Source organism: Hevea brasiliensis, chromosome 4, assembly GCF_030052815.1.
Source record: "Hevea brasiliensis isolate MT/VB/25A 57/8 chromosome 4, ASM3005281v1, whole genome shotgun sequence".
NCBI classification, from domain to species: Eukaryota; Viridiplantae; Streptophyta; class Magnoliopsida; order Malpighiales; family Euphorbiaceae; genus Hevea; species Hevea brasiliensis.
In genome coordinates, this window is record NC_079496.1 from 15,635,835 (window position 1) to 15,661,805 (window position 25,971).

General features: G+C 30.0%; 2 protein-coding genes across 2 annotated transcripts; both read right to left on the reverse strand.

Moving 5' to 3' along the window:
* Positions 1-4,887: 4,887 nt before the first annotated feature.
* On the reverse strand, positions 4,888-8,425 carry LOC110641367 (G-type lectin S-receptor-like serine/threonine-protein kinase At4g27290). Its single transcript, XM_058146245.1, has 7 exons — positions 6,745-8,425; positions 6,530-6,669; positions 6,294-6,419; positions 6,010-6,220; positions 5,671-5,908; positions 5,446-5,596; positions 4,888-5,322 (listed from the first exon to the last, which is right to left on the reverse strand). Exons 1-7 carry the CDS (start codon positions 8,000-8,002, stop codon positions 5,011-5,013), a joined length of 2,436 nt encoding a protein of 811 aa, XP_058002228.1. The 5' UTR covers positions 8,003-8,425; the 3' UTR covers positions 4,888-5,010.
* A 6,555-nt stretch (positions 8,426-14,980) lies between these two features.
* On the reverse strand, positions 14,981-18,367 carry LOC131179229 (G-type lectin S-receptor-like serine/threonine-protein kinase At4g27290). The gene is made up of 7 exons (XM_058145420.1): positions 16,815-18,367; positions 16,598-16,708; positions 16,362-16,483; positions 16,046-16,253; positions 15,672-15,909; positions 15,454-15,604; positions 14,981-15,373 (listed from the first exon to the last, which is right to left on the reverse strand). Exons 1-7 carry the CDS (start codon positions 18,097-18,099, stop codon positions 15,062-15,064), a joined length of 2,427 nt encoding a protein of 808 aa, XP_058001403.1. The 5' UTR covers positions 18,100-18,367; the 3' UTR covers positions 14,981-15,061.
* Between the last annotated feature and the right edge of the window lie 7,604 nt (positions 18,368-25,971).

The following is a 25,971-nucleotide window of genomic DNA, read 5'->3' on the forward strand; positions in this document are numbered from 1 at the left end:
AACTCATTTATATAAATACTTAATTAAATATAAAATATATATTTTTATAATAATATTTATAAATTTTTAATAATATAAATTATTAATTAAAATATTTTTTATTTAAAATATTAATTAAAAATATAAAATTAAACGAATTTAAATTTTTTTTAAATAATAATAATTAGATTAATTGAAAATAAATTTTTAATAAGTTTGAAATAAATTTAATTTTTGATAATATTAATTAAATTTAAATTTATATAAATTAATTTTCGCAGTATCACACGGTTGTCATCCCTAAGCAGTTCCGGAAGTGCAGAATGAGAGTATCTCTAAGGGATCCAAATGGCAAAATCCGCAGTTTCTCTCTCCATTAATTATTTCTGGCATTAAAATGTCAAAACTAAAAACGTAATATTTTAGTAAAAGAGACCGTCGTACCATTGCCAAATCTAAAAGAAAAATTTTTCTGGAGTCAATATATTGAAAATAAAAAATTTTAATTAATTTTTAAGTATTAAAAATTTGATATTTAAAAATTTAGTAAAATAAAATTTAGTTAATTTAAATAATATTTTTATGAGAAAATACGAGAATGAATATCATATAAAGCAAGTCATATAAATAAATAATTTATTTTAAAATTTATCAAAAAAAGGATTTAATAATTAAATTTATGAGAGATCAATTTAAAAATACACATATATTTATATAAACATTTTAATAAAAAAAATGAGTTAATAGACCTGTCATTTACTAAGTGAATTTGCCACTAATTAGCAACATACTTAGGTGGCATGTAAGCATTGCAAGAAATTGTTACAAAATTTGTTACAATATAAATCACATATAATTATTGTATATTATAAAGTAAAAGATAAATTTTATAAGACCATGATTAAGTTATATTGTATGAAAGTAAATGTTATGTATTTAAAATATAATATACTCACAAAATAAGTATGGTAAAAATATAAATATTAAAATAAATATTTAATAATAAAATAAAAAATAATATTATGAATGATCATATTCACTAATAAATATATGTAACACATAATGAAGATAAAAATGAAAGATAGCTGCTTAAGATGATTTTATCATCAAATATCTTAATACTTAATTGTAATAATTTAATTTTATGTAACTTTAGCTCCCTCAAAACTTTATTGGCTCCGTTGTTGACTTAGGGATAAGTTTTCAGAAATCACAACGGAGAGATTATGGCAGCCGCGTCAAAGTGGTCCACCCCAAATTTATTTGGTCCACTTCATGAGTCTTACGGCCTTCATCTTGCTTGCGATCGTCGCTTTGCTGGTCTGATTATTGAGAGTAACTGCTTGTCAGTTGTCAATGTCATCAACAAAAGATCCTACGATATTTCTCATTTGGGCGCTGTCATCCAGGACATTGGCCCTACACTTAGCCACCTCTTTTCAATCAGTTGAATTTTCTTTTATTCCCAGTAAAGCCAACAACTTGGCTCATGTTTTTGCTAAATTTGCTTCCTCTAATTCTGTTGATGGTACTAAAGTTGACAATGAATTCAGTATTTTCAGTTTCTCTCTTCGATTTTAATAGGGTAGATTTAGATAGTGAATTATTAAATTTGAGTTGAGTTTGAATTTAATAATTATATATGAAATATTTATTATTTAAATTTATTAATAAAAATTATTAATTAAATATAAAAATATTTTTTTTGTTTATTTATAAATTTGAAATATTATATTTTAAAAATAGAATTTAAATATTTATAATATAATTAAATTTAAAATAATTTATTAATAAAAAATATATTTTAAATAAATTATCAATCATACATATATAATTAAATGGATTTAGGTTGTGTACATATAGTAGTATATGGGTTTGGGATGGGTATATTTAAAAAATAGTGAATTTTGATCCGATTTAGAATGAATTAATGTAATAATAATATTAAATAGGTTTGAGTTGGAATATCTTAAATTTTGTGATACCATATTCATTGTTATTAAAATAAAAACTCATTTTAAATAATATATCGTGGTGTCCCATTCAAAGAAAAATTTTATCTAATTTTATAAAACTATAATAAATTTTAATTAAAAGCTTATATTTCAAGTTAGTCATTTTATTAATACTAACTCATTAAAAATATAGATTCCATTGGGAGCAAACCTGATAGTTGGTGGCGCTGGTATGAGGAGAATCGGTGGAAGTTGGCCCATAAAGCACAAATGGGACATCGAAAAACACCTTCTTGTTTTTTGCTTCTGTGTTTATCATTTTCTACAACGATTGGAAGAGCTTATGTTTGGGCCTTATTTGAACTGCTAGGAAGCCCTTGGATGAGTATGGGAAGAAGGGCTCTTTCCAGTTGGTTTGATGGTTCACATTGCATGGTTACTGGTAGGAGTATGTAGTTTCGATTCAGTTTAAGATTTGTCTAGAAATTTAAATTGAGTTGAAATTTCAGTACGATTCTGATTCAGTTTTTTATTATTTTAATTTTAGTTCAATATATTTCTTGATTTTTTAATTTCGATTCGATTTGGTGTGGATCTGGTTCAGTTCTCGATTCTTAAAATAATTTTACGTAATTATTTTCTTAAAAAGCCATATTCAATTAGCATTTAAGTTTTGAATTCGATTATTAATATATAATATATCATATAATATATCTTTTAACTATTTTTAAATTATATAATCTTTAATTATAAGGTACATATATAATCTAATATTAAATATATTTTATAATATAAAAATATTATATAATATATATTTTAATTATTTATTAAATATAAAATATTTAACTATATGATATAAATATAATTACCTAATATATATTATAAAGTAATTTAATATATTTATAATAAATTATTAAAAAAATATAAAGAAATAAAATATAATATTTAAATTATATTTAATTTATATATATTTATTTAAAAAATATATAATAAAATATATATATATATATATATATATATATATATATATATATATATATATATATATATATATATATATAAATTTAGTTCCCAATTTAACTTCAATTTGAAATAATTTTGATACGATTTCAATTTAATTTATAATAAAAAATTAAAAATAAATTAAAATAATTTCAATTCAATATAATTTTTTAATTTGATTCTGTCCATTGCCCTAGTTCCCAGTTTTAACTTGAGGAAACTCGCTAGTGCTAATATGAGCAGTTGACCTGAGGACGAAAGGCAAATCGGTGTTCGAAGTGGCGCCACGGAGGTTGAATCTTTGGAATGCCGGGCAGGGTCTGGTCGGGTTGGATACCCATTGTGCCCTGGGTCTTCTTTGTGTGCTTGGCGTTTTGGGTTATTCGGCCCATGTTAGTTAAGACTCATGTATTTATTAAGGTAAAATTTGTTTAGATTGGTGGTGGGTTTAAGTCCCTAAGCTGTAACTCAGGGGTCCTCGATGAACCTTTTCAATATAGAGGGCTATAGGCCTTTCTTATGCAATGAACTTACCGTTTGACAAAAAAATAAGCTGTGCAGAGTTAAAAAAAAAAAAAAAAAAAATATATATATATATATATATATATATATATATATATATATATATATAATTTGTTAATTTATTATATCCCAATTTTCATGATCTTTCTTTGGAAAATTCTTTTCCGATTGCATAACTTTCTTGATAAAAATATGTAATCTTTATCACTTATTATTTTAAAAAAATTAATTTCAATTAATGTCTCCCCTTAATTATATACATAAGCATTTCACCTTTGTCAATTGATTAGTGAAAAGATTATGTGCCCTATTTGGCATTAAGTTTAGCGAAATTAAATTACTTTTCGGAATAAAAGTATCATTTTAAATATTATTAAAAAAATAATTTTAAAAAAATATTATTCTAATATTTTTATAATTAAATTTATTAAATTTAATTTTAAATTATTTTTAATACTTTTCAATTAATATATTTTTAAAAAATAATATTCTCAATAATAATTTCAACAATAATATTAGACAAGTTCTATATAATTTTGTTTGTAAATTATAATATTACTCTTTACGATTCCCCTACCAAGCATCACAAATTCTCAAGGCCCAAGTCATGGTAAGCCCAAAGCAAATCCAATGACCCAATAAACTTGCCCAAAACTAAGATTTGGATACAAAAATAAAGGGAAATTTGGACCCACGTTCCAGTACATTAATAAAATTGCTAAAATGTATGATCCCTTTGGTATTCGAGTTTGAGATCCAAATCTTTTTTTTTTTTTAAATTATCATATTAAATGTCATAAAAAATAATTAACAATAAAATTAATTTATTATTTAATATTTCAACTGAGCCGAGTATTTATGGGTATTTGATCTGATTGAATTTTAATAAGACGGACTAGAATAGTATATAATCTTATTTAAAACTAGTTTGAATTTAAAAAATAATATCTATCATGAGTCTGAATTGAGTTCAAATTTTACATATTGAGTACCCGTTATCTAAATTTTTTATATAAATAATTAATTAAATATATAATATATATTTTTTTATGTTATATTATATTTTAAATAAATAAATTTAACTACTTTATAGAGTTCTTAAATTTTTAAAATATAAATTATTAATAAAAAATATTTTTTAGTAGAAATTATTAATTAAAATATATAAAAATAAATGAGTTCGGATATTTTTGGATAATAGTAATAGCTTTGGGATGCTTTCGGATAGTTAAAGAATAAAATTTTAATAGGGTTTAGGATAGATTGGGGTATTAATAATAATAATCGGGTTTAGGTTTACATACTTACCCCTTGCTATCTTAGTTTTAATGGCTAAAATTTATTAAATTTAATTTTAAATTATTTTTAAATATTCTCTAATTATTATATTTAAAATATATATATTTTTCTGAACATTAGCTTCAAAGAATTTTGCCAAACAAACCTTTAATACATCTGACCAATAAAAATTATGTAGGATCCACAATAGTTTCACATATTACATAGGTTAAGTAATTTTTCACGATAATTTATAAAGTGCATATGTTGTTCATTACCTACCATCTAGACTGGTTATAGTTAAATCATTTTCTGTATGGGATTCTTCCACAGGTGTTCCATTCATATTCTCATGGGAGGTGTTTTGACTGGTGAAGAAACCAGGCTGTTTGGGCTGTGGCAGAATAGCTGCCTCATTAGCAAACATGAAAACTACAGAAGACATTGCTGGCCTGTCTTCTGGGAAGTTTTGAACACAGAGTAAACCCACTTGAATGCATCTCTGCACTTGCCATGTAACACATGAATCCCTCAAACATTCGTCCATTAGTTCCAAGGCCTTGCCTTCATTCCACAGCACCCATGCCTGAAACATTAGCATGCGCAATTAATTTCTTTGCCAACTCAATTTGAGACCACCAGTCAAGTCGAAAAAACATTGTACGAGAGACTAGAAAGAAGAAATTGCATTATCTGTTTTTCTACTTACATGTCCTAGAAGATTGTGGTGGTGATCTGTGTGATGGAATCCCTTATTCTTTTTGCCACTTACTATCTCTAACATCAGCACACCTAAGCTGAAAACATCTGATTTCACTGAGATTGTCCCTTCAAATGCATATTCAGGAGACATGTAGCCACTGCAAGAAAGTGCTGCAATGTAATGTGTTCTGTCAAACAATAAGCAAGAGTAATTAAAGATAAAAGAATTTACTATGTTCCAACAACTCCCTGTGTTGTTGCCTTTTTGTTGTCACCTCCCAATATTCTTGCCAAGCCAAAGTCTGAAATTTTAGGATTCAAGTCGCTGTTTAGTAAAATATTGCTTGTTTTGAGATCCCGATGAATGATTTTAAGCTTAGAGTCTTGGTGGAGGTAAAGAAGTCCTCTAGCAATCCCTAAAACAACGTCAAAGCGCTTCTCCCATCTCAGTAATGCCCTTCTTTGATGATCTGCACTTCATTTCCATCACTTATAAAACTCAAAGAAAAATCTGTCTAAATGACATGAAAGTGAATCAAAGAATCAAGTATAGCTATTAGCTTGTGTATACCAAAGATAAAATAGTCTAAGCTTTTGTTGGACATGTACTCATAGATTAACATCTTTTCTTCTCCCTGAACACAACATCCTAAAATCTCCACAAGATTCCTGTGCCGAAGTTTAGCTAGTAAATCTATTTCATTCATGAACTGTTCTCTGCCTTGTCCTGAATTCTTTGACAGCCTCTTCACTGCTACTTCTTCTCCTGTTGAAAGATTTCCCTGCATGTAGTCACAAGAAATTTTATGTTCTGCTTTAGCAAGAATACATAGAGATAACCTGTGGGTGTTATACCTTGTAAACAGGACCAAAGCCACCCTCACCAATAAGATTTGCTAGAGAGAAATTGTCAGTAGCAGCAGCAATTGTAGCCAAATCGAATAAAGGTATTTCTAATGTCCTCGTTTGTGCTTTCCTGGACTGTGCATATATAGATCAAATCATATATGCATATACATTTTGCTTTAGACTAATTAAGTAAATTGAACTGGAACGAGTGAATATGGATATGCCTCTCCTTACCTCCTCTATTTGCACTCTTCTTCCAAATTATGCAAAATAACACCAAGCTCAACAAAAACAGTCCCACTGTGGTCGAAACCACTATAACGATCTTTGGTCTTGATCCTAAAACAATAAACACGAGGACATTTTTCTTCTTCAGATTTTCCTGGCAAAAGATCCTAAAAATTTCATAAATATAATCTTGAAATAAATGAGGTGATGCCATATAATATACTGATACCTGTATTTGAAGGCGGCATTCGGATATAGATAGCTTCTCCGCTGTATACTTCAGCAACCAATCTGATATCGACCAGATCATCGAACCACATCAAGCAGCCACTGCTCTTACTTGCATTTGAATTAGCATAAGCAGTACAAGAGCAGTTCTTAGAGCACTCTGCCTTACATTCGTGAAGGCTTAAACTCTCATTCAATGAGTACTCCAACAAGTCAGGTACCCTGACTCCTGCAAGCATAAGAAACTCTCCACTTTGGCAATCTATTGGCGCACTCCTGGCACACCCACTAGTCCAATTAAGGGACCCCCACTCTTTCTGCGATTTAGGAACGAAACCTGTCAAGCAATTGCAAATAGGTGACTTGCTGACACTGCAAATAGCATTACCACCACACCGCCCATAGATGTCACATGTATCATATGGCATCGAGTATAAAACTTTCCATTCTGCAGTGTTGTTATTCCATATCAGAAGTTCCAGTGAACCAGATTGATTCAGTTTTAACAGCATAACAATATTATCACTGACAGGCCTATACATGTAATACATTTCATCCGGATTAAACACCATGATTGGGTTAAAAACCATGTTGGCCACATTAGGAGTGGCACCAACATAAATTCCATTCAATGGTCCTGTCCGAGACCATTTCATGGAACCTTTATAAATAACCAATTGAGGCAACCCAAGAATGTCAAGATTGTAAGTAAAGTTTCCTGGGGATGGATCATCAGTACTTTTCCATGATGTCAGGTATAGCTGTTGACCAGTCGTTAAGTTCCAACCCAGCTTCATGCCTGCTAACATTGTATCTGAAGGGTAATCAAAGCTCTGCCACAAATAGCTTCCTGAATTTACACTGATATTGTTCCTGAGGACAAGGTTACCAATATCTAAGAGCTGTGCCACTGGATCTTCTGCTACACCAGATATATTTGACGACCAGATAATACTCTGAATTTGGTTGAGGAGAACAAGATTTCCATCTTTGCTGATGGATAGAACTCCAGTGGAATCAATGATTGGATTGTTTCTATTTGCAACCCACACAACTGACTCAGGGCTCCTTTTGAACCATATTCCAAGATATCTGTTCTGGGATTTTCCAGGAGAGAAGAAACCTAGCTCAAAGCTTTGGAATGAAGAAACTATCGTCTGGCCATCGCTGATGGATTGTGTTGGAGTTATGGTATCGCAAGCAAATGAAAAGACAAAAGAAAAGCAAAAGACCAAGAAGAAAGAAAGGTGCCACTCCATTGATCTAATTATGAGAAATTGGATTTGGCTGGCTAGAGATCATATAGTATTTCTTTTATTAGTCTACATAGGCTCTATTTGGAAAGAAATTGCGAAGTAGAATTTTGCAGCAGTCAACATTCATAGATGAATAACCTGATGAATACTGAGAACATCAGAGTTAATTTATTACCTTTCTATATCCATCCAAAATTACGGATTTATATATTTGAGCACCAATCCATCAATCAGAGATTTCCACAATCCATGAATCTGTGAGTACCTGCAAGACTTAGATACTTCCCAGATATTGATTTATAAGCAAGATGCCCATCTGCCTGCATATGGTTCAAGAAATTAACAATATGAAGATTGATATCACTGATAGCGTGGATGGATTCATTAGACTTGTTTAGAATTGCACACATATATTTTTTTTTTCCATCTGATGTCCTGAATAAGACATTTGCCCTTATATTTGTAATCCCAGACATGAGGATGACTTCAATCTTGCAACCCCGGGTCTGTTACGTTTTGGGCAGGGTTTTCTATTCAATCTATAAGCCCCATCAGTTGTTTCCATTTTTTGAATGGTTGGGATTATAAGTTTGAACTTCTTGTGAAAATCAGACCCACACAAAATACCAGCCAACAAGTCCATTAATTCAATGAAATTATAAACTTCTAATTATTTTTCTCCCTCAAAAATTCACTCCCAAATTCCTCGCAAATTAAAGAACACGGCACACACGAAACAATCATGGCATTCTACTCTCATCAACGTGCTTGTGCCTTCACAATGCACACACGTTTCCACTTACCGCATAAATGAATATTGCGCAAACTTAGTCCTTTTATGGAACAAAATTGAATAGTCCAATTTGGACTATTCTTCTATTCCCACCATGATTCGGATTTACCGAATTGCAATGCCTCCAAATTCTTTTCTTTTTTTTTTTAATTTTCTTCCTAAATTAAATTCTAACTAAACTCTTTAAATAATTTTAATTCTTAATTCTAATTAAATTTGTACTCAAACAATCTTCAACTCCAAATCAAATAAAATTAGTCCTCACAACTTCTTAAGTAATACCCTTGATTATTGATGTCTATCTCTACTTGCATTCTTCTAAATGTGTAAATTTTTATTCATAGAGATTTTTACGCACCCTTCATGATAAGAAACACGCCCACTAACTCGTATAACTCCATCATGAATTGAAGATCCAATGCATCCAATTTACCTGTTTTTTTCAAATTTAAAAATATATCTTATTTCATCAAACAATTTCGCAAGATCACTATGCAGTTTAATCTCCACTTTTCCAAGACATTTGACTTTCTTCTTATTCTAATTGGCTAGCTTCACTTTTTCTTCTTTTTTTTTCTTTAATAACATCAAAAACTACTTCTTTGAACAAATATGAAATGGACAACATAATTCATTAACTACTCATCTTGTAATAGATCTTTTGCCTTTTCCTTATCACTATCCACATTCAAACATTCACTGTCAGGATAATCATCAATTGCAATTGCAGTAGTTTCATCATCAGTATTGAATGTGGCCCTTGTCATAACAATAGTAGCATTCCTTTTCTTCAAAATCTACTCGTGGTCTCGAGCCCCATATATTATTTCTTCTCAAATTATTTACACATGGATTACTTCTACAGTGATTAAAACCAGCAACAAAAGCTTCACTTTCATTATTACTATATGTTTTCTTCAACTTCTCAACCTCTTCTATCTTTAAAATCTCCTTTACAACTGTTAGAGCTATTACCAATCTTTTATAAGATTGTGGGAGAGGTTAAAAGACAAAAAGTTTTATCTTTATCATCTCCCTTCACATCAATACTGGCTAATTAAATAATTAATTTATTTAAAATATTAAGATAATCCCTTAGTACCTTCATCCGTTTTGAGTTGGTATAAAATACAAACAATTTTTTAGTGATTTTTAACGTATACAAATTCTTCAATTTCTTCTCTAAAACAATTAGTGAAGTTAGTACCTTCATCCGTTTTGAGTTGGTACAAAATATAAACAATTTGTGAGTGAGTTTAATGTGTACAAATTCTACAATTCTTTCTATAAAATAATTAGTGAAGTCTCTATCAAGACATTTTACTTCACATTAGGAGCTAATGTCAATCTAATCATACTTACTATCCTTTGTTGAAGTTTCTTTCAATCATTATTTTTCATAGTTGTCGATTGCTTTTTGTTCAATGCTTTGATTAATCGTTGTTATATAAAAGAATCATTGACAATGCTTTACCACAAACTAAAATTACACCATTTTGTGTTCACCATTTTAAGTCACATCTTTAATACCAATTATTATAAAAATTACACCCACATAAAAATAAATAACACAAAATCTAACACATAGTTCAATGTATACCTACTCTACCAACAAATCCACTAATCAAAAAGAAAAATAATTACAAACTTCTAACTATTTTTCTCTCTCAAAAATTCACTCACAAATTCCTCGCAAATTAAAGAACATGGCACACGCTAAACAATCATGGCCTTTAACTCTATCAACTTGTTTGTGCTCTCACAATGCACACACGTTTCCACTCACTGCATAAATAAAATATTGCACAAACCTAATCCTTTTAGAACACAAAATTCAAGAGTCCAATTTGGACGATTCTCTCATCCCCGACATGATTCGGTTTTACCGAATTGTAACGCCTCCAATTTTTTTTTTCTCATAATTTTCTTCCTAAATAAAATTCTAATCAAACTTTTAAAATAATTTTAATTCTATATTCTAATTAAACTTACACTCTAACAGAACTCTTAATCTCTTTCACTGTGAGGTAGATACTCATCACTGAATTACTTAACTCTTTAATATAATGTTAAATTTAGTTGCATACAGTGAAAATTGATTGATAACCTTGGGCCTTGCAAGATGCTTCAAGAAATCATATGAACATTGATATTACTGATAGCTCATGACGTAGATGACTCCATTAAACTTGTTTAGAATTCCACATCTATCTGTTTCCCATCTGATGTCCTGAAAAAGACATTTATCTTAACATATGACTGACTTGGATTAGAATTTGAATGACTCAAACCATGCAAGCGCCGGGTCTATCCCGCTTGGTGCATAGCTTGAGACCTGAGATTTCTATTCATTCCAAATGCCTCAGCAGTTGTTTCCACTCTTCAATGTAATGTTAAATTTAATTGCATCAGGCAAAAATGACTGAAACATCAAGATAGACATAACTTGTTAAATTTTTATTTGATGGACTGTCTGCATCTATCGTTATATCATTAATTGTCATTTAATTAATTTTACTTTCTATCCAATTTTCATACAAGAACTACTAAGATTTTTCAATTTGATGATCATCATGTCATTATATATTATAATATATAATAAAACATTGCCCCAAGTCTCTGACAGTGACTAGGAGTAGAGTTTAACTATTATAAAGTTGAATTTCTGGCAGATGTGGTTTTAATTTTGTAAAAAAATTTTTTAAAATATTTACTTTCTGATTTATAAGAGTGCCAATTTACTCATATGTTCTTTCACGACTCCTCCATGCACCCCACCCTCTCAAATATCCTTTTCTTTTAGGAAATTTTTTGTTCAATTTTTAAATTTTAGATCCTTATATTTTTTACCTTGATTTTTTTTTATTTCTTTTAATATAAAAAAAATCACATTATAATTATCATGAATATGAAAACTGTAGAATTTTTTTTATTAAAAAATTATCTCCAATTCTCACTTTAGTTTATTAATTTTTAAAATCAATTTTATAAATGGACGTCCTCACACAGATGGAAATAATTAAAAAATTTTTGTAATAAATTATAAATAATAATTTTATTTTAAATGTATATAAAAATTTCATTTATTAATAATATTGTCAAAATTTTAATAACAAAAAATTATACCTATAACATTATAAACCGTTATTTTTTAAATTATTTTCTAACATATTAAGTATCTATTTGACATTGTTGCTGAAACTGTTATTGAAAAAAATATTTTTTAAATATATTAATTAAAAATTATTAAAAAATAATTTAAAACTAAATTTAATAAATTTTTATTTTCGTAACACTAAATTAGGAAAAAAAAAATTTCAAACTTTCTTTTTAACAATATTATAGTTTTTTTTTTCCTAAAAAATAATTGTGATCTTAAAACTTCAATGCCAAACAGGACAATAACAGTGTATTTGGATAAAGTGAAAGAATGTTTTATAAGATAATAGAAATTAAGATAGTAAAACCTTCCTAACCCACATATTTAATGGATTAAAAAAGTGAGTGTTTTTGAAATTTTAAAAATCTCCAAAAACCTTGTATTTTTTAAAAAACTTCCTTTAAAAAATATTAATACTTTAAAAACTCATTTTTTACCTCCCAAAAATTTCCTTCCAAACATGTTATAAAATGCCATATTGCAAATTTATAAAAATTTAGGATTAAAAAAATAAAATATATTCAAAGAATTTTATTTTATATAATGAGACTCAACAAGCAAAACTAAATAGCTAAAGATGCATAAATGAGAAGACTCCAGCTCCAGATTTGAAAGGTTACCCTGATTGGTAATATTTATTTGTCTTAAATATAAAAAAATAAATACTAATATATTTATGATAACACAATTTATCAATTTTGTTAATTAAAAATAAAAACAAAAGACAAAAATCCAGGCCCAGTTTTTAATTGGGTGCAGTTTGAAGCTGCAGAAATGCTCATAACATAATCAATATTTACATTCCTGTTGAAGTTTGGCATGCTGCATCTGCACGTTCTCTGTTGAAGCGAATTCTTCCTCAGCCTATTCACAGCTGCGCCTTCTTCTGTTATTTTTCAGGTTACAAGGCTTCATAGTCTTTTATTTGAAATTTGATTCCTCCTCCATATTAACCAGGCCTGATCAATTTTCAGTTTGAATCAAAAAATCGAATCTAATCAAGCCATTTTGGTTCAGTTTTTTATTTTGTCGGTGCAATTCGGTTAGAGAATTTTAATATGTTCGATTTTCGATTTGGTTCGGTTTTTTATCGGTTAAAACCGACAAAATCAACAAAACAGAATAATAAATTGCACAAATGATTTTTCAGCCCAGGATGTATAAGTCCCAAGGTTTAGACCCTTGTACAGTCCAATTGTCCGTTCAAGCTCAGAGAATAGAAATTACCTAAAACATTGAATCTTCAATAAACAGTTTTTTTTTTTGTAAACAGGTTTAGGATTGCTATTAATAAATTGTTATATATTAGATGTAAATAGATTCTTTTGTAAAATTCCAATAGTTTCGATTTAATGCAACGGAACCGAATCAAACTATTATTTTTTAGTTCGGTTCAGTTTAATTATTCTTAGGTGATCGATTTGGTTCGGTCCACCTTTTTAAGAGATTCAGTATTTCAGTTTTTGGTGTTCGGTTCCGAATGCTCTCCCTAGTATTAACTCTTTTCTAATTACATTCTTTGAGGAGAAAAACGTAACCAGCATCAATGGTTGATCATGAATATTTTTACCTTTTTTTGCTCTGTTTTTTCTATGTTATAGACCAAAATGCAAGTCTCAGAAGATTATTCCTTAAATTGTTAAAACCACATTGTTGCTTTTGGATCATTATTGGATTCTCAATAACAAGCAGCCACATAGAGAAATTCAAATCCCCAAGGTTAGTAAAATTTGTTCTGCACCTTAGGGTTTTGCTTAGTTTACTTTTAGATCTGCTGTTCGCCTTATTAAATGGGTTCTGATTATAAGGCCAAACCACAATAGAAATCATTTTCTTACATGTGAATTTTTTATTTATATTATTGTTATTTCTTTTTGTGGTATTTCTGCTTAGGTGGTATCCGGGGCTAGCTTTAGATTCCCCCCAACTAATCCACCGCCCCTGAATAGTTCAAAGGTGCACCCCACGCTCAGCCTTGTGCATTCAGGAGTTGCCTCTGGGGTGTTGGCCATTAATTGCAACATGAATGGCCTCATTTGGCTAAGGGTAAATTATTTTTTCGTCACTGGATTATACTGTAATTAACACTTGACTTCCCGTATTTTGGAAAATAGATAAAAATGTCCTAAGTTTTGAGTCTGTCATACCCTTTTGTTATTTCTTCTATTTTCTCAACTATTGCCATTAATGAAAAATGAAAATTCCTTAATACCCTTCAAAATAAGTTATTACTTCAATCCCGAGTTTTATGATTATGAACAATTTCTTCCCTAAGCTTTTACCATTTTAGCACTTTTATTGACCACATTTTAGTACTTTGATGAACAGCTAAATTGATTAAAAATTGCCGGAGAGACAAAAGTGTATAATAAAGCCAAAACTTAAAAACTTTTTCATCTATTTTCCAAAATATAAGGATCCAAATGTTAATTATTACATAACACAATGGCAAAAAAAAGTTACTTACCTTTTAGCTGAACTATAGAAATAATAGGTAGTGTGCCATGCTACTGCCACAAAACAAGCAATTGCTTTTGTTAGAAGATTTCTCTAACCAATTCATAATGGTTGACTCTAGCCAAGGCCTATGGATTGGACTCTTCTTGGATTAGTCCAAGTCAATTTTGGAATGTGGATATAATCACAAATGTATTTTCTAATAGGATTACAATATAAGTGTGGGTTTGAAATATCTCCTATAAGCAAATAATCATAAATGCATTTTCGAAGATTTATTTAAGTACTTTTCTTTGCAAGTTCTTTTTCTCTAGGAAATCATGAAAATTTTCTGTACATCTTTACAGGAATATAATCATGAAAATGCACATAAAGAAATGCAAAAATATGAATATTGTATGAACAGTATATGATTCTTGTATGAACAGTATATGATGGAGAGTGTCTAGTGGCAAGCTCATAACCACAATCAAGAACTCCAATTCTAGGGCCTGAAAGCCTGAGAAAACTTAACATTTGCATAAAATAAACACTCTCAACAACAAAAACCATGTTGGGAAAAAAAACCATAAACAGTAACAAGTCAAATTTGGAATTCATATAGCGGTTTCATAGCTTTACAACTTTAAAGGAGTGAACTACAATGGAATGCCTATCTACCATCTAGCATCGTTATAGTAACTGCATTTTCTGTGTAGATTTCTTTACTTGTTGATGTTGCATTCTCATTGATGGTGGAACTTCTTTCACTGAAGAAACCAGGCTGTTTAGGTTGAGGCAGCATAGCTTCCTCATTTTCCAACATGAAAATCACACACGACATTGTTGGCCTGTCTTCTGGAAAATTTTGAACACATAGTAAACCCACTTGAACACATCTCAATAGTTCCCATGTAACGTATGAATCCTTCAAGCATTCATCCATTAGCTCCAAGGCCCTGCCTTCACTCCACATCAACCATGCCTGAAACATTGGCATATGTGTCCTAGTCATTCAATATTAGAGGGAGCAGGAAGTGCAAAGTTAATAGTTTTTATACTTACATGTCCTAGAAGATTATGATAACGATCTGTGTGACAAAATCCTCTGTTCTTTTTGCCACTTACAATCTCTAACAATAACACGCCTAAGCTAAAAACGTCTGATTTTATTGAAATTGTCCCATCAATTGCATACTCAGGAGACATGTAGCCGCTGCATAAAAAGAATCACAAGTTTTTCAAATGATAAGACATACATGACTAAGCTGAAAAGATCTTACAATGTTCCAACAACCCTCTTTGTTGTTGCTTCTCTGTCATCATCTCCGAAAATTCTTGCCAAGCCAAAGTCTGAAATTTTAGGGTTAAGATCTCTGTCTAATAAAATATTACTTGCTTTGAGATCTAGATGGATGATTTGAAATTTAGAATCCTGGTGGAGGTAAAGAAGTCCTCTAGCAATCCCCAAAACAATGTCATAGCGCTTTTGCCATCTCAGTAATGCACTTCTTTGATGATCTGCACGTCATTTCCATCCTTTTAAATTGTGCAACTACATTTTATCATTTAACCCTTCAGGTCAAACAAAGAATTAAGTCTGGAAGGCTGAATAGCATGGGGCATGATAAAGTTATCTAAATGACTAAATACATACCAAAGATAAAATAATCTAGGCTTTTGTTGGGCATGTACTCATAGATTAATATCCTTTCTTGTTCTTGAATACAACATCCCAAAAGCCCAATAAGATTCCTGTGTTGAAGTTTAGCAATTAAATCGACTTCATTCTTGAACTGTTCCACACCCTGTCCTGAATTCTTTGACAGCCTCTTAACTGCTACTTCTTCTGTTGAAAGATTACCCTGCAAAATCTCATATGGAATAGTATTTTTTTTTTTTAATTTTCCGGTTACCAGATCTATACTGGCACCATATATCTTTCAATAACAGACAAAGATAACTTGTGTTACCTTGTAAACTGGACCAAAGCCACCCTCACCAATAATATTTTCTTGACAGAAATTGTTTGTAGCAGCAGCGATTGCAGCCAAATCATATAAAGGCAATTCTATGTTCTCTGCGCTTTCCTGGCCTGTGAAACAACATAGGAAATTGCTTTTCAAAATTTTTTATTTTTCTTGGATTGTGGTTTTAGCTAATGAATTATGAAATAATATTCCGTCTTAAGATACTTAGATGTGCTCACCTCCTCTTCTATTTGCTCTTTGCTTCCAGAATATACAATATACCACCATGCTCAACAAAAGCAATCCCAAAATTGTTGAAGCTATGATAATAATAATCTTGCCTCTTGATTCTAGAATAATGAATATAAGTTTGTTCATTCATAAACTGATAGCATGTTCAATCATGAAATAGTCTAGTAAGTAGAAGTAGTGTTGTAAATCACAAAACACACGTACCTGTATTTGTAGCTGGCATTCGAATATAGACATCTCGTCCCCTGTATTCTTCAGCAACCAATCTGATATCAACCACATTGCCATACCACATCAAGCAGCCGCTGCCTCCCTGGCTTATATTTGAATTAGAATAAGCCATACAAGAGCAATTCTTTGAGCACTCTGCCTCACAGTCTGTTAAGTTCATGCTTTTATTCACCTGAAATTCCAGCAGATCTGGTAGTTTCACCCCTACAAGTTTCATAAACCCTTTGCTCTTCTGGCAATCCAATTGGGAACTCCTCATACATCCACCAGTCCAATTGTGGGCTTCCCACTCTTTCTGTGATTTAGGAACAAAACCCTCCAAGCACTCACAAATAGGTTTCTTGCTAACACTGCAAATACCATTAGCACCGCACTGACCATAAATGTCACATGGATCGTATGGCATTGAGTATAAAGCAGCCCATCCTGAATTTTTATCATTCCATAACAAACGTTCTAGCGAACCCGAATGATCCAGTACTAATCTCATGATAACATTGTTGCTGACAGGTTCATACATATAATAGTACTCATCTTCATTAAAAACCATAGTAGTTTTGAAAATGATGTTGGACACCATAGGAATGCCACCAAAATAAATCCCATTCCAAGGTCCAGTTCTGGACCTTTTCACTGATCCTCTACGAATAACTAACTGAGGTAACCCAAGAATGTCAAGTTTGTAGTTGAAGTCTCCTGGGGATGGATCATCACTACTTCTCCATGATGTCAAGTATCGTTGTAGGCCAGTCCTCAAGTTCCATCCTAATTCCATCCCTGGTAACATTGTATCCGTAGGGTAATCAAAACTCTGCCACGTATATCTTTCAGGAATAGCACTCATGTTGTTCCTGAGAACAAGGTTACCAGTATCCAAGAGCTGTGCCGCTGGATTTTCTGTTACACGTGATATATTTGAGGACCAGATAATACTCATTGTTTGATTGAGAATAACAAGATTCCCATCCTTGCTGATGGATAAAACTCCAGAATGATCAGTAATTGGATTGTTTCGGTTCGCAACCCACACAACTGTCCTGGGTTTATCTTTGTACCATATTCCTAGGTACCTGTTCTTGGAGTTTCCAGGAGAGAAGAAACCTAGTTCAAAGAACTGGGATGAGGAAACTAATGTCTCACCATCTCTGATGGGCTGTATTGGAGTTATGATATCAGCAGCAAATGACAACAACCTTAAAGATATGGATGAAATAAAGAAAAAGCAAAAGAGGGTACTGAAGAAAGAAAGGAACTCCATTGACAAAACTTTAAGAAGCTTGAATTACATGTAGACAGTTCAAGAAAGTTTTATAATGATCCCTCAGAAGTTTTTTGTCGCTCTTTGCTCTATTTGAATAGAGTGGCATGGAGTGAGACCAAAATGATTATCTTGTGAAGGTAGGAGGAAACAGAAGAGAAGGAAAAACAATAACTTTTTCACTGGTAACCTCTTAACTCTAAGCAATGAAATTTGATTTCATGTAATTGATAATTTTCCACCAGACCGAGACACTACTCTAATTTGAATTATGCCCTCCGCACTGGTTTCTAGTTTTCACTTATCTTTTATAAAATTATATGTCAAGCTATTATCAGGAAATAACATACGCCAATGTCACCTCAATGTAATAAATTACAAGGTTTACTACTTGCTAGTTGCAAGACCAAGTCCATGAGAGCAGAGTTGATTACTTGTCTGGTAGCATCAGAACCATCACAATCTCTTAAAATTGTGTTCCTTTGGAGGCTTGGATATGCCAAGTTTTGATGTTTCTAGCATTAGTTGGTAGTTATCCTAACAAGAAATATATCTAACAAGCTTGTAGAAAGTCGCTTAACTGTCATTAATTTCACTGGACTTTTGCAATTCGCCTTGTGCTTTGGTTTAAATAGACCAACATGGTTTCTTTGATTTCTGTAATTCAAGGGATAGACTAAGAGGGCAATGGGGCAGGTATTCCAGTTGCCTATGTTGATGTGGATTATGCTTTGTCTCATCTGCTTGACTAAAAAACAGCTATTGTTAAATGGTTTCACTGGACTTTTGCAATTCCGCGTATGTCCAATCTTCTATCAATTAAGAGGGAAGGAATACCTTTCTCTCCTAGACTATGGTGTGCTGGGTGGCCCCATATATGTTGATTATTGAGGGCGACTTTGCTTGATTGACTTCAAATTCTGCGTGGAGGTCATGGAACCCTTGTTTAAGTTATTTTGGTGAAAAATATTTTTTTATATTTTTCTACGTTTTGGACATTTAAAAAAATAAGTTAATAAAAAATATTTTTTAATTAAAAAAAATATTTTTAAGGAAAATGATTTCCTCTCTTAATTTTTATTCTTTTCTGGTGCACCCGCTTTATATCTCTAACATGTGAGGAAGGATGCGGTGGGAAGGAAGCAGAAGTAGTCATAAGAGTTTAGAAGATCGTTCTTATTTATTTAAGTGATTTTCTAAAAGAGGAAATATTTTTCTTTTATTAAAATATAAAAATATTTATGTATATATAAAATAAATATATATTATTAATTTAATATTATAATTAAATAATAAAAATATTTTTATAGTAAATATTTTTAAAAAAACTTTTCACTAAAAATATTTTTTATATATAAATTATTTTTTATGAAATTAAATAAGATTTAAGCAACTTAAAAATTTTTAAGATGTATCTAATTGGCATAGGATCCTCGTCACTGCCAATAGATTTTACATTATTATATTATTATTATATGTAACTAAAAGAGGTGTCACTTTTAGTATTCTTAAAAATAGTAAAAGGACCTTTACACCCTTATCTTTTTTTTTTTTAATTTCTATTTTAAATTACTTTTGTGCTTAAGTATTTGTAACGCGGCGACATAGTAAAACAGTAAAAGCCAACAATTAATTAAAGTTAAATAAGATTTCTATTTTCCTCATTGGTTCTTTCTCAATACTATTCACCTAAATACAACATTAATTCTAGGTGCTTAAGAAAAAGCCTTAATTCTAGGTCTTAGATTTTTTTGCTTTTTTTAATTTTTTAAATCAAAGATATTTAATATTATGAATTTTTATTATCTATAATATCATAAAAATTATAAAATAAATATAAAAAATTATATAATTTTATAGTTTTTATATTTTATTAATAAATAATAAAAATAAAAAAATAATTATATACTTCATAATTTGAATTAAATATATTATAATTCAAATTATTTTTCTCTTTTTAATTTTTAATTTTTGTTTTAATTACATTAAAATATTTAATTATTATTATTATTATTATTATTATTATTATTATTATTATTATTATTATTATTATTATTATTATTATTATTATTATTATCATTGAATAGTTTTGAAACATTTTATAGGAAAGTGTAATTCATTGTTTTACCTATAGTATTGTGATCATTTTACTTATATTTTCACTTTTTTGTAATTAATTAAAATTTCAGAATTTAAAAAATGCAAGCCCTATTTAAACTTTTATTTAGTTGTTTATTTTATTAATAAAATTTTAAAATTTTTATTTATTTATTTTAATTTTATACCACCTAAGTTTTCACATGAATTTCAAAATTTTTTTTTTTGTTATTTTATTTTTCTATTATTATCTTTTTAATTATTTTTCAATCATTTAAATATTTAGTGAAATTTGCATTAATTAATATTGTCTTTTTTAAATTTGATTTAAGATCATTTTATTTTATGATAAAATGAATTTCACTTTAATATACATTATTTTATAAACTAAATCTATTATTATAAAAATTAGGCTTTTCTTTTAAAAAAATTAAATAATTTACCTTTTTAACCAATATTATCAAAGAAGCTATACTCTACAATCAAATATTTCCTATTATCAAATAATTTTTTATCTAATATATTATAATAATAAATAATAAATATTATATTATTAATATTAATTGGTCTTAAAGTAAATAATATACACATAACTAATATGAAATATAGTAAAAAAATTAAAATTTTATTTCAATTGAATACACTAAATAATTTTAATAATTATTAATAAATAATAATTTTATTTATATAATAATAATTTATTTATTACACAATAAATTTAATAAATTTTTCATTATAAATACTTTTTATATATTAACCATGTTAATATATTAAATATAAAAAAATAATAATAATAAAAACCGCAACATCGTGCGGATGGGTTATAGAGCTTGCATATTACTAAAAGAGGTAGGGGTGTGCAAACGGTCGGTTCGATTTCGAATCAAATCAAACCGAAAAAATAAAAAATCTAAAATTAAAAAATTTAAAAATCGAATCGAACTGATTGATAAGAGAAAACCGAACTGAATCAAACTGATAAATTTTGGTTCGGTTCGGTTTTAAACCGATCAAACTGAAATTTATAAAATTTCATATTTTTAACATTAAATTTAAATAATAAAAACATAAAAACAAAAAAATTAGAAATCAAAACTCAAAAATCTAAAGGTTCGGTTCGGTTTTCTTTGATTTCGGTTCGGTTCGATTCGATTTGATTCAATTTGATTCAATTTTTTTTGATTTCCTATATATATTAATAATTTCGGTTCGATTCGGTTTTTTTGATTTTTTTTATGAAAATAACCGAACCAAACCGATTAACCAAAATTATCAAAATTAAAAATCAAACCGAATCGATTAAATTTTAAAACCGAACCGATTGAACCAAGTTAATCGATTCGATTTTTCAATTTAAACCGAAAACTACTCTCTCCTAAAAAGAGGTGCGCCCTTTACTGTTTTTAGAACAGTAAGAAGTCCTCTTCACCCATACCCTCTTTCTTTTAAATTACCTTATTGTCCTTTTACTTAACTTGCGTCACTCTTCTTCTGTAGGGTCAAGATAGAAAATCAAAAATATAATGGCCTGATCCGCATAAGCTCCCATGGGTCCCATTGTTTCTACTAAAAGTCATTCTTCATTGCTACCGTAACTTAAAAATTAGACCTGGAGGTTTTATTAAGTGTTTCGGGAATATATACTTTTTCTATTATAATGAAATTGAATATATATTTCATAATTTGTGAAATAATTAATTTTTTATAAATATATAGTAAACTAAACTATATAACAAGCCCAAGTGTATATATATATATATATATTCTCATTTTAATTTTTTTAAATTATTTAATTGTTATTATTTTTTATTAAAATAATTTTATTTAAATTTCACTGTTGAATAACAGTGTTATTATCATTTTATTTTGTTACAGTTTCTTATGTTTGATGTTTTTATTTGTAATTTTTTTTATTTTTATTATTTAGAATAAAGATTTTTCTTTAATTTTTACATGATATATTTTAGAATCTCTTGACATACCACTCTTTTTTTTTTAATTACTTGATTTTTCTAAACTAAACAGAATGCTTAGTCAGTTTTAAATTTTTGTTTATATATTTTATTAATTAAATTTTTAAAGTTTTATTTTTTTATTTTAATTTTTAAACTGTTCAAGTGCTCATATATATAAACTCAAATATTTTTTTAGTACTTTAATTTTTGTTTGTTACTGTCATTTTAATTATTTTGAATTATTTAACTATTTAATTATTAAATTTATATTAATTATTATCATCTTTCTTAAATCAATTTTAAGATTACTTTATTTTATGATGAAACGAATCTAATTTATGCACTAATATTATTTTAATTAAATAAATTATTGTTATTTTTATTATTACCTAAAAAATATTAAAAAAATATTCATCAATTTTTTTAATATGCATTAAATTCTAATGTTATAATATTTTTTATTTATTTTTCAATAATTAAAAATATTCTGTAACAACCTTAATTTTTAAATTTATTTTTTTGTGAGAAAATATTAATATTTTAAATTATTTAAATTTTAGGAAATTATTTGAAATTTTTTGGATTTTAGAAATCAGGTTCGATTTTTCTAAATTATGAAATTTTGATGATTTTAAAAAATTAATTTAAAGACCACGTGGCAAAACTAAACATATATTTGGACTCTACGAATTTTTCTGAGTTTTCTAGAATTTTTTCGAAGTTTTTGGGCCTCGTTTTCGGTCCTAAGGCAGAGTAAAAATTTAATATTTTGTATCCTGAATCGAACCGGCCAGATCGGATCGAACGAATCGGACCGGCCTCTTCCTTCCTTGTCTTTCTTCCCCGCGCGCGTCCCGTCTCACTTCCTTTCTCTTCCATTTTCTCTCTCCTTCCTCCTCCCCACGCCGGCCAGCCACCGCCCCAGCCTCCCCACCTCGCTGGCGCGTCACCCCAGTGCCTCCCCATCGCTGGCCACCGCCTGGAACGCCGGGAAAACACGCGTGAACTCACGCGACGCACAGCGTGACGCCTTGCCTTCCCGGCCGATCCGGCCATCGATTGGGTCAGGTCTTGTGTCAAACACCATCTACACCTCGAGAGCTTTCCATAGACACCAAAAACACCAAAATCCATCAAGTGGTTTGCCCAATTTTTGTCTAGGAAGTTTTAGCCTATTTCGACTTTTAGGCTAGATTTCTGGTAAACCGTGAACCCCACGAGAAAACCGAGAGTATCAGAGCTCTCCACTCGTCGAGAGCTTCGCGGCAATATAAATTTTGAAATTTTCCGATACCGTTTTTCGGTGGGTCCCATGAAACTTCGTAGTGTTTTTCCGAACATTAAATGAGCTTAGAAAATTCCGTAAAAATTATATACTAACCCCCGTGTTGTGGGCTTCGTGTAGGTACCTTCAATTTGCGAAAATTCGACGGTTGCCTGGGTCTGTGAATTTCCGGCTAGACAGACCAGCTACTGAAAAAGTCTTGGAATTGGATCGAGATTTTGGCTACCCCACCGTTGTCAGACGTCCTGAGCTCATCCCCGTAGTCGAAATCGGTATAGGTAAACCTGAACCTTGCTTTTTCGTAATTTTCTAGTGCTTGAATTGGATTAAAAATTCATAAAATATTCGTGGTAGCTCAGAAAATTATAATTCCTTTTGCATTAGCTTAGTAATGATGCTAAGGACCGCGGGGCAAAGTTTTAGAATTTTTAGAACTCATTTGGGTAGTTTTTGCAAGAGGGTTAAATTATGAGGACTAAACTGTAATTTTACATGTTGTGATTGATGACTGTTTGGATGGGCCCAGGAGGGGCTGTGTGATGTGATTGAGTTATGGATATATGGTTTGTGGATATGGAAGTGTGTTTTAAGCCTTTTTACAGGTTGGGTAGGTCCTAGGTATAGGGGAGACTCTGCCATATTTGCGGCATGACTTAGGATATCTTTGATCTTTTTCTTAGTTTGTATTGAGTCAAATGTATTAAATAATTATAATAAAATTGTCAGGTGAGCCGGGATAGCCTTTCTCCTCCGTCCAAACGCCACAGTGACTGCGGTCAAGTCTGTGAGTAAAATATTAATTTTAATTATAATTTCTATATTATTATATGTTCAAGCATGCCCACGCATCACTTATAAATATGTTTTTATGTAGTTAAACACTAGGCACGTTTTATGTTGCATTCATAATTGTTAAAGTGCCATGAATGTTATTGTGGTAATTTGGAGTAGTGTACGTGAGTTGGTGTGCGTGTGGTATGGTGTTGGCTATGGACAGGACGGGTAGACACGGCTTGAGATCTTCGCTTGGACCCGATCGTTCGGGGAAGACACAGCTTGAGTTCTTCGTTGGGACCCTGATTTAGTTTATTAAGCGAAAGTCCGGCTTGAGTTCTTCCCTGGCACAGGTTGGATTAAGAAGGCTGTATAGGGGATCAACTCCCATATATGTATTGTTTGACCTAATCGGGTATGTGAGTGCTCTAGATTACCCTTTTGCTGTTATGATGTGAAAATATTGATGATGTTGCATGTCACACCCTACCCCTCCGTAAGGCATAACATGATCCCGTAGTATACTTAATGAATTACCAAACTCCATCTACTGATAACCAATTAAATACACTACAAGGGATTTTAAACCTTTTCTTAGTTCTTTTTACAATAGTGAGCACTATTGACAAGTGTTAAAAATTTTCTTTTACTGAAGTGAAACCAAATAACAAATTTAAAGTATTAATAATTTCTATAAAAATTTTGGCAGAGTGTCATCTGTATTTTGAATAAAACAGTTCTTCAAAAATCTGTAAAAAGCACTTCCAATATATTTCTATAATCCCAAACTCCAATAAATTTGTTCAACATAATAAATTTCTCAACATTATCAACTCAGTTCAACAATCAATTTTCCAGTGTTTCCAAAAGCTGAGATAAGATAAATATATCACAATATTTTTACAAGCCAAAATAATTTACAATTTTAGTTTACAACTGCTTAAGACCAAGTACAATATATACATACAGTGCACATACATTGCAACAAAAACTATAAAGTATGGTATACTCAATATACCCAGTGAAATATCAAAATGTAGCACAAGCAGCCTACTCTGCTGCTCTGTCCGTCCGTCTACCTACGACAGCAATGAAAAAGCTATCGCTGAGCCAATGTCTCAATGTCTCAGTGGTGCAGAACATTAAGAAAATACAATTTAAAACTATAAACCATAAATCATATAAACAGTGGATACTTAAAATCATAGTTAAATTCAAAAGACAGAGAATGTCATAAAGAATTTAAACTCTATTTCACAATATCACAATAAATATCAATAAATCATACACACAGCTTAATCATGATTCCATAGTCCAATTCATCCCAAAAGCCGATGGCTAGTGAGGAATAACATAGCTAGCTAGCAATAATATGAGTACTAATTCTATTCGTCCTCAACAAGCACACACCTCAACACTTCAGCCATAGAGGGAATTCAAAGTCAATTCGTCCCATTAGACAAGCTAATCAGGAATTCAATCAATATACATGATAGCTGTGGTTTCAAACCATTTACAATGTTTTTCAAGCAATAAGTATCCATCAAATATCATTAAGACAAATTTTCACAATTTAAACAATAACAAACAATTTGTCATAATTTATTTCAATTGAAAATTTAAAAGAAATAACTGTTGTGCACAAACCTCTGATAAATGCCTCTTTGCCCTGACTCAGTGTTTCCTTCCCCTTCCCTGAGTCTTTGCTAACTGAAACACACGATTTAAAGTTTTTCAGTACTCATTCAAACTATTTCTGAC

Coding starts and splice junctions, on each gene's coding strand:
- LOC131179229 (XM_058145420.1), bottom strand. CDS start 18,099: ATGGAGTTCCTTTCTTTCTTCAGTACCCTCTTTTGCTTTTTCTTTATT. Junction 15,605..15,671: donor AAGAGGGTTGTTGGAACATT/GTAAGATCTTTT, acceptor CTTTTTATGCAG/CGGCTACATGTCTCCTGAGT. Junction 15,374..15,453: donor ATCATAATCTTCTAGGACAT/GTAAGTATAAAA, acceptor CCAATGTTTCAG/GCATGGTTGATGTGGAGTGA.
- LOC110641367 (XM_058146245.1), bottom strand. CDS start 8,002: ATGGAGTGGCACCTTTCTTTCTTCTTGGTCTTTTGCTTTTCTTTTGTC. Junction 6,670..6,744: donor AATGCCGCCTTCAAATACAG/GTATCAGTATAT, acceptor ATCTTTTGCCAG/GAAAATCTGAAGAAGAAAAA. Junction 5,597..5,670: donor CAGGGAGTTGTTGGAACATA/GTAAATTCTTTT, acceptor ACTTTCTTGCAG/TGGCTACATGTCTCCTGAAT.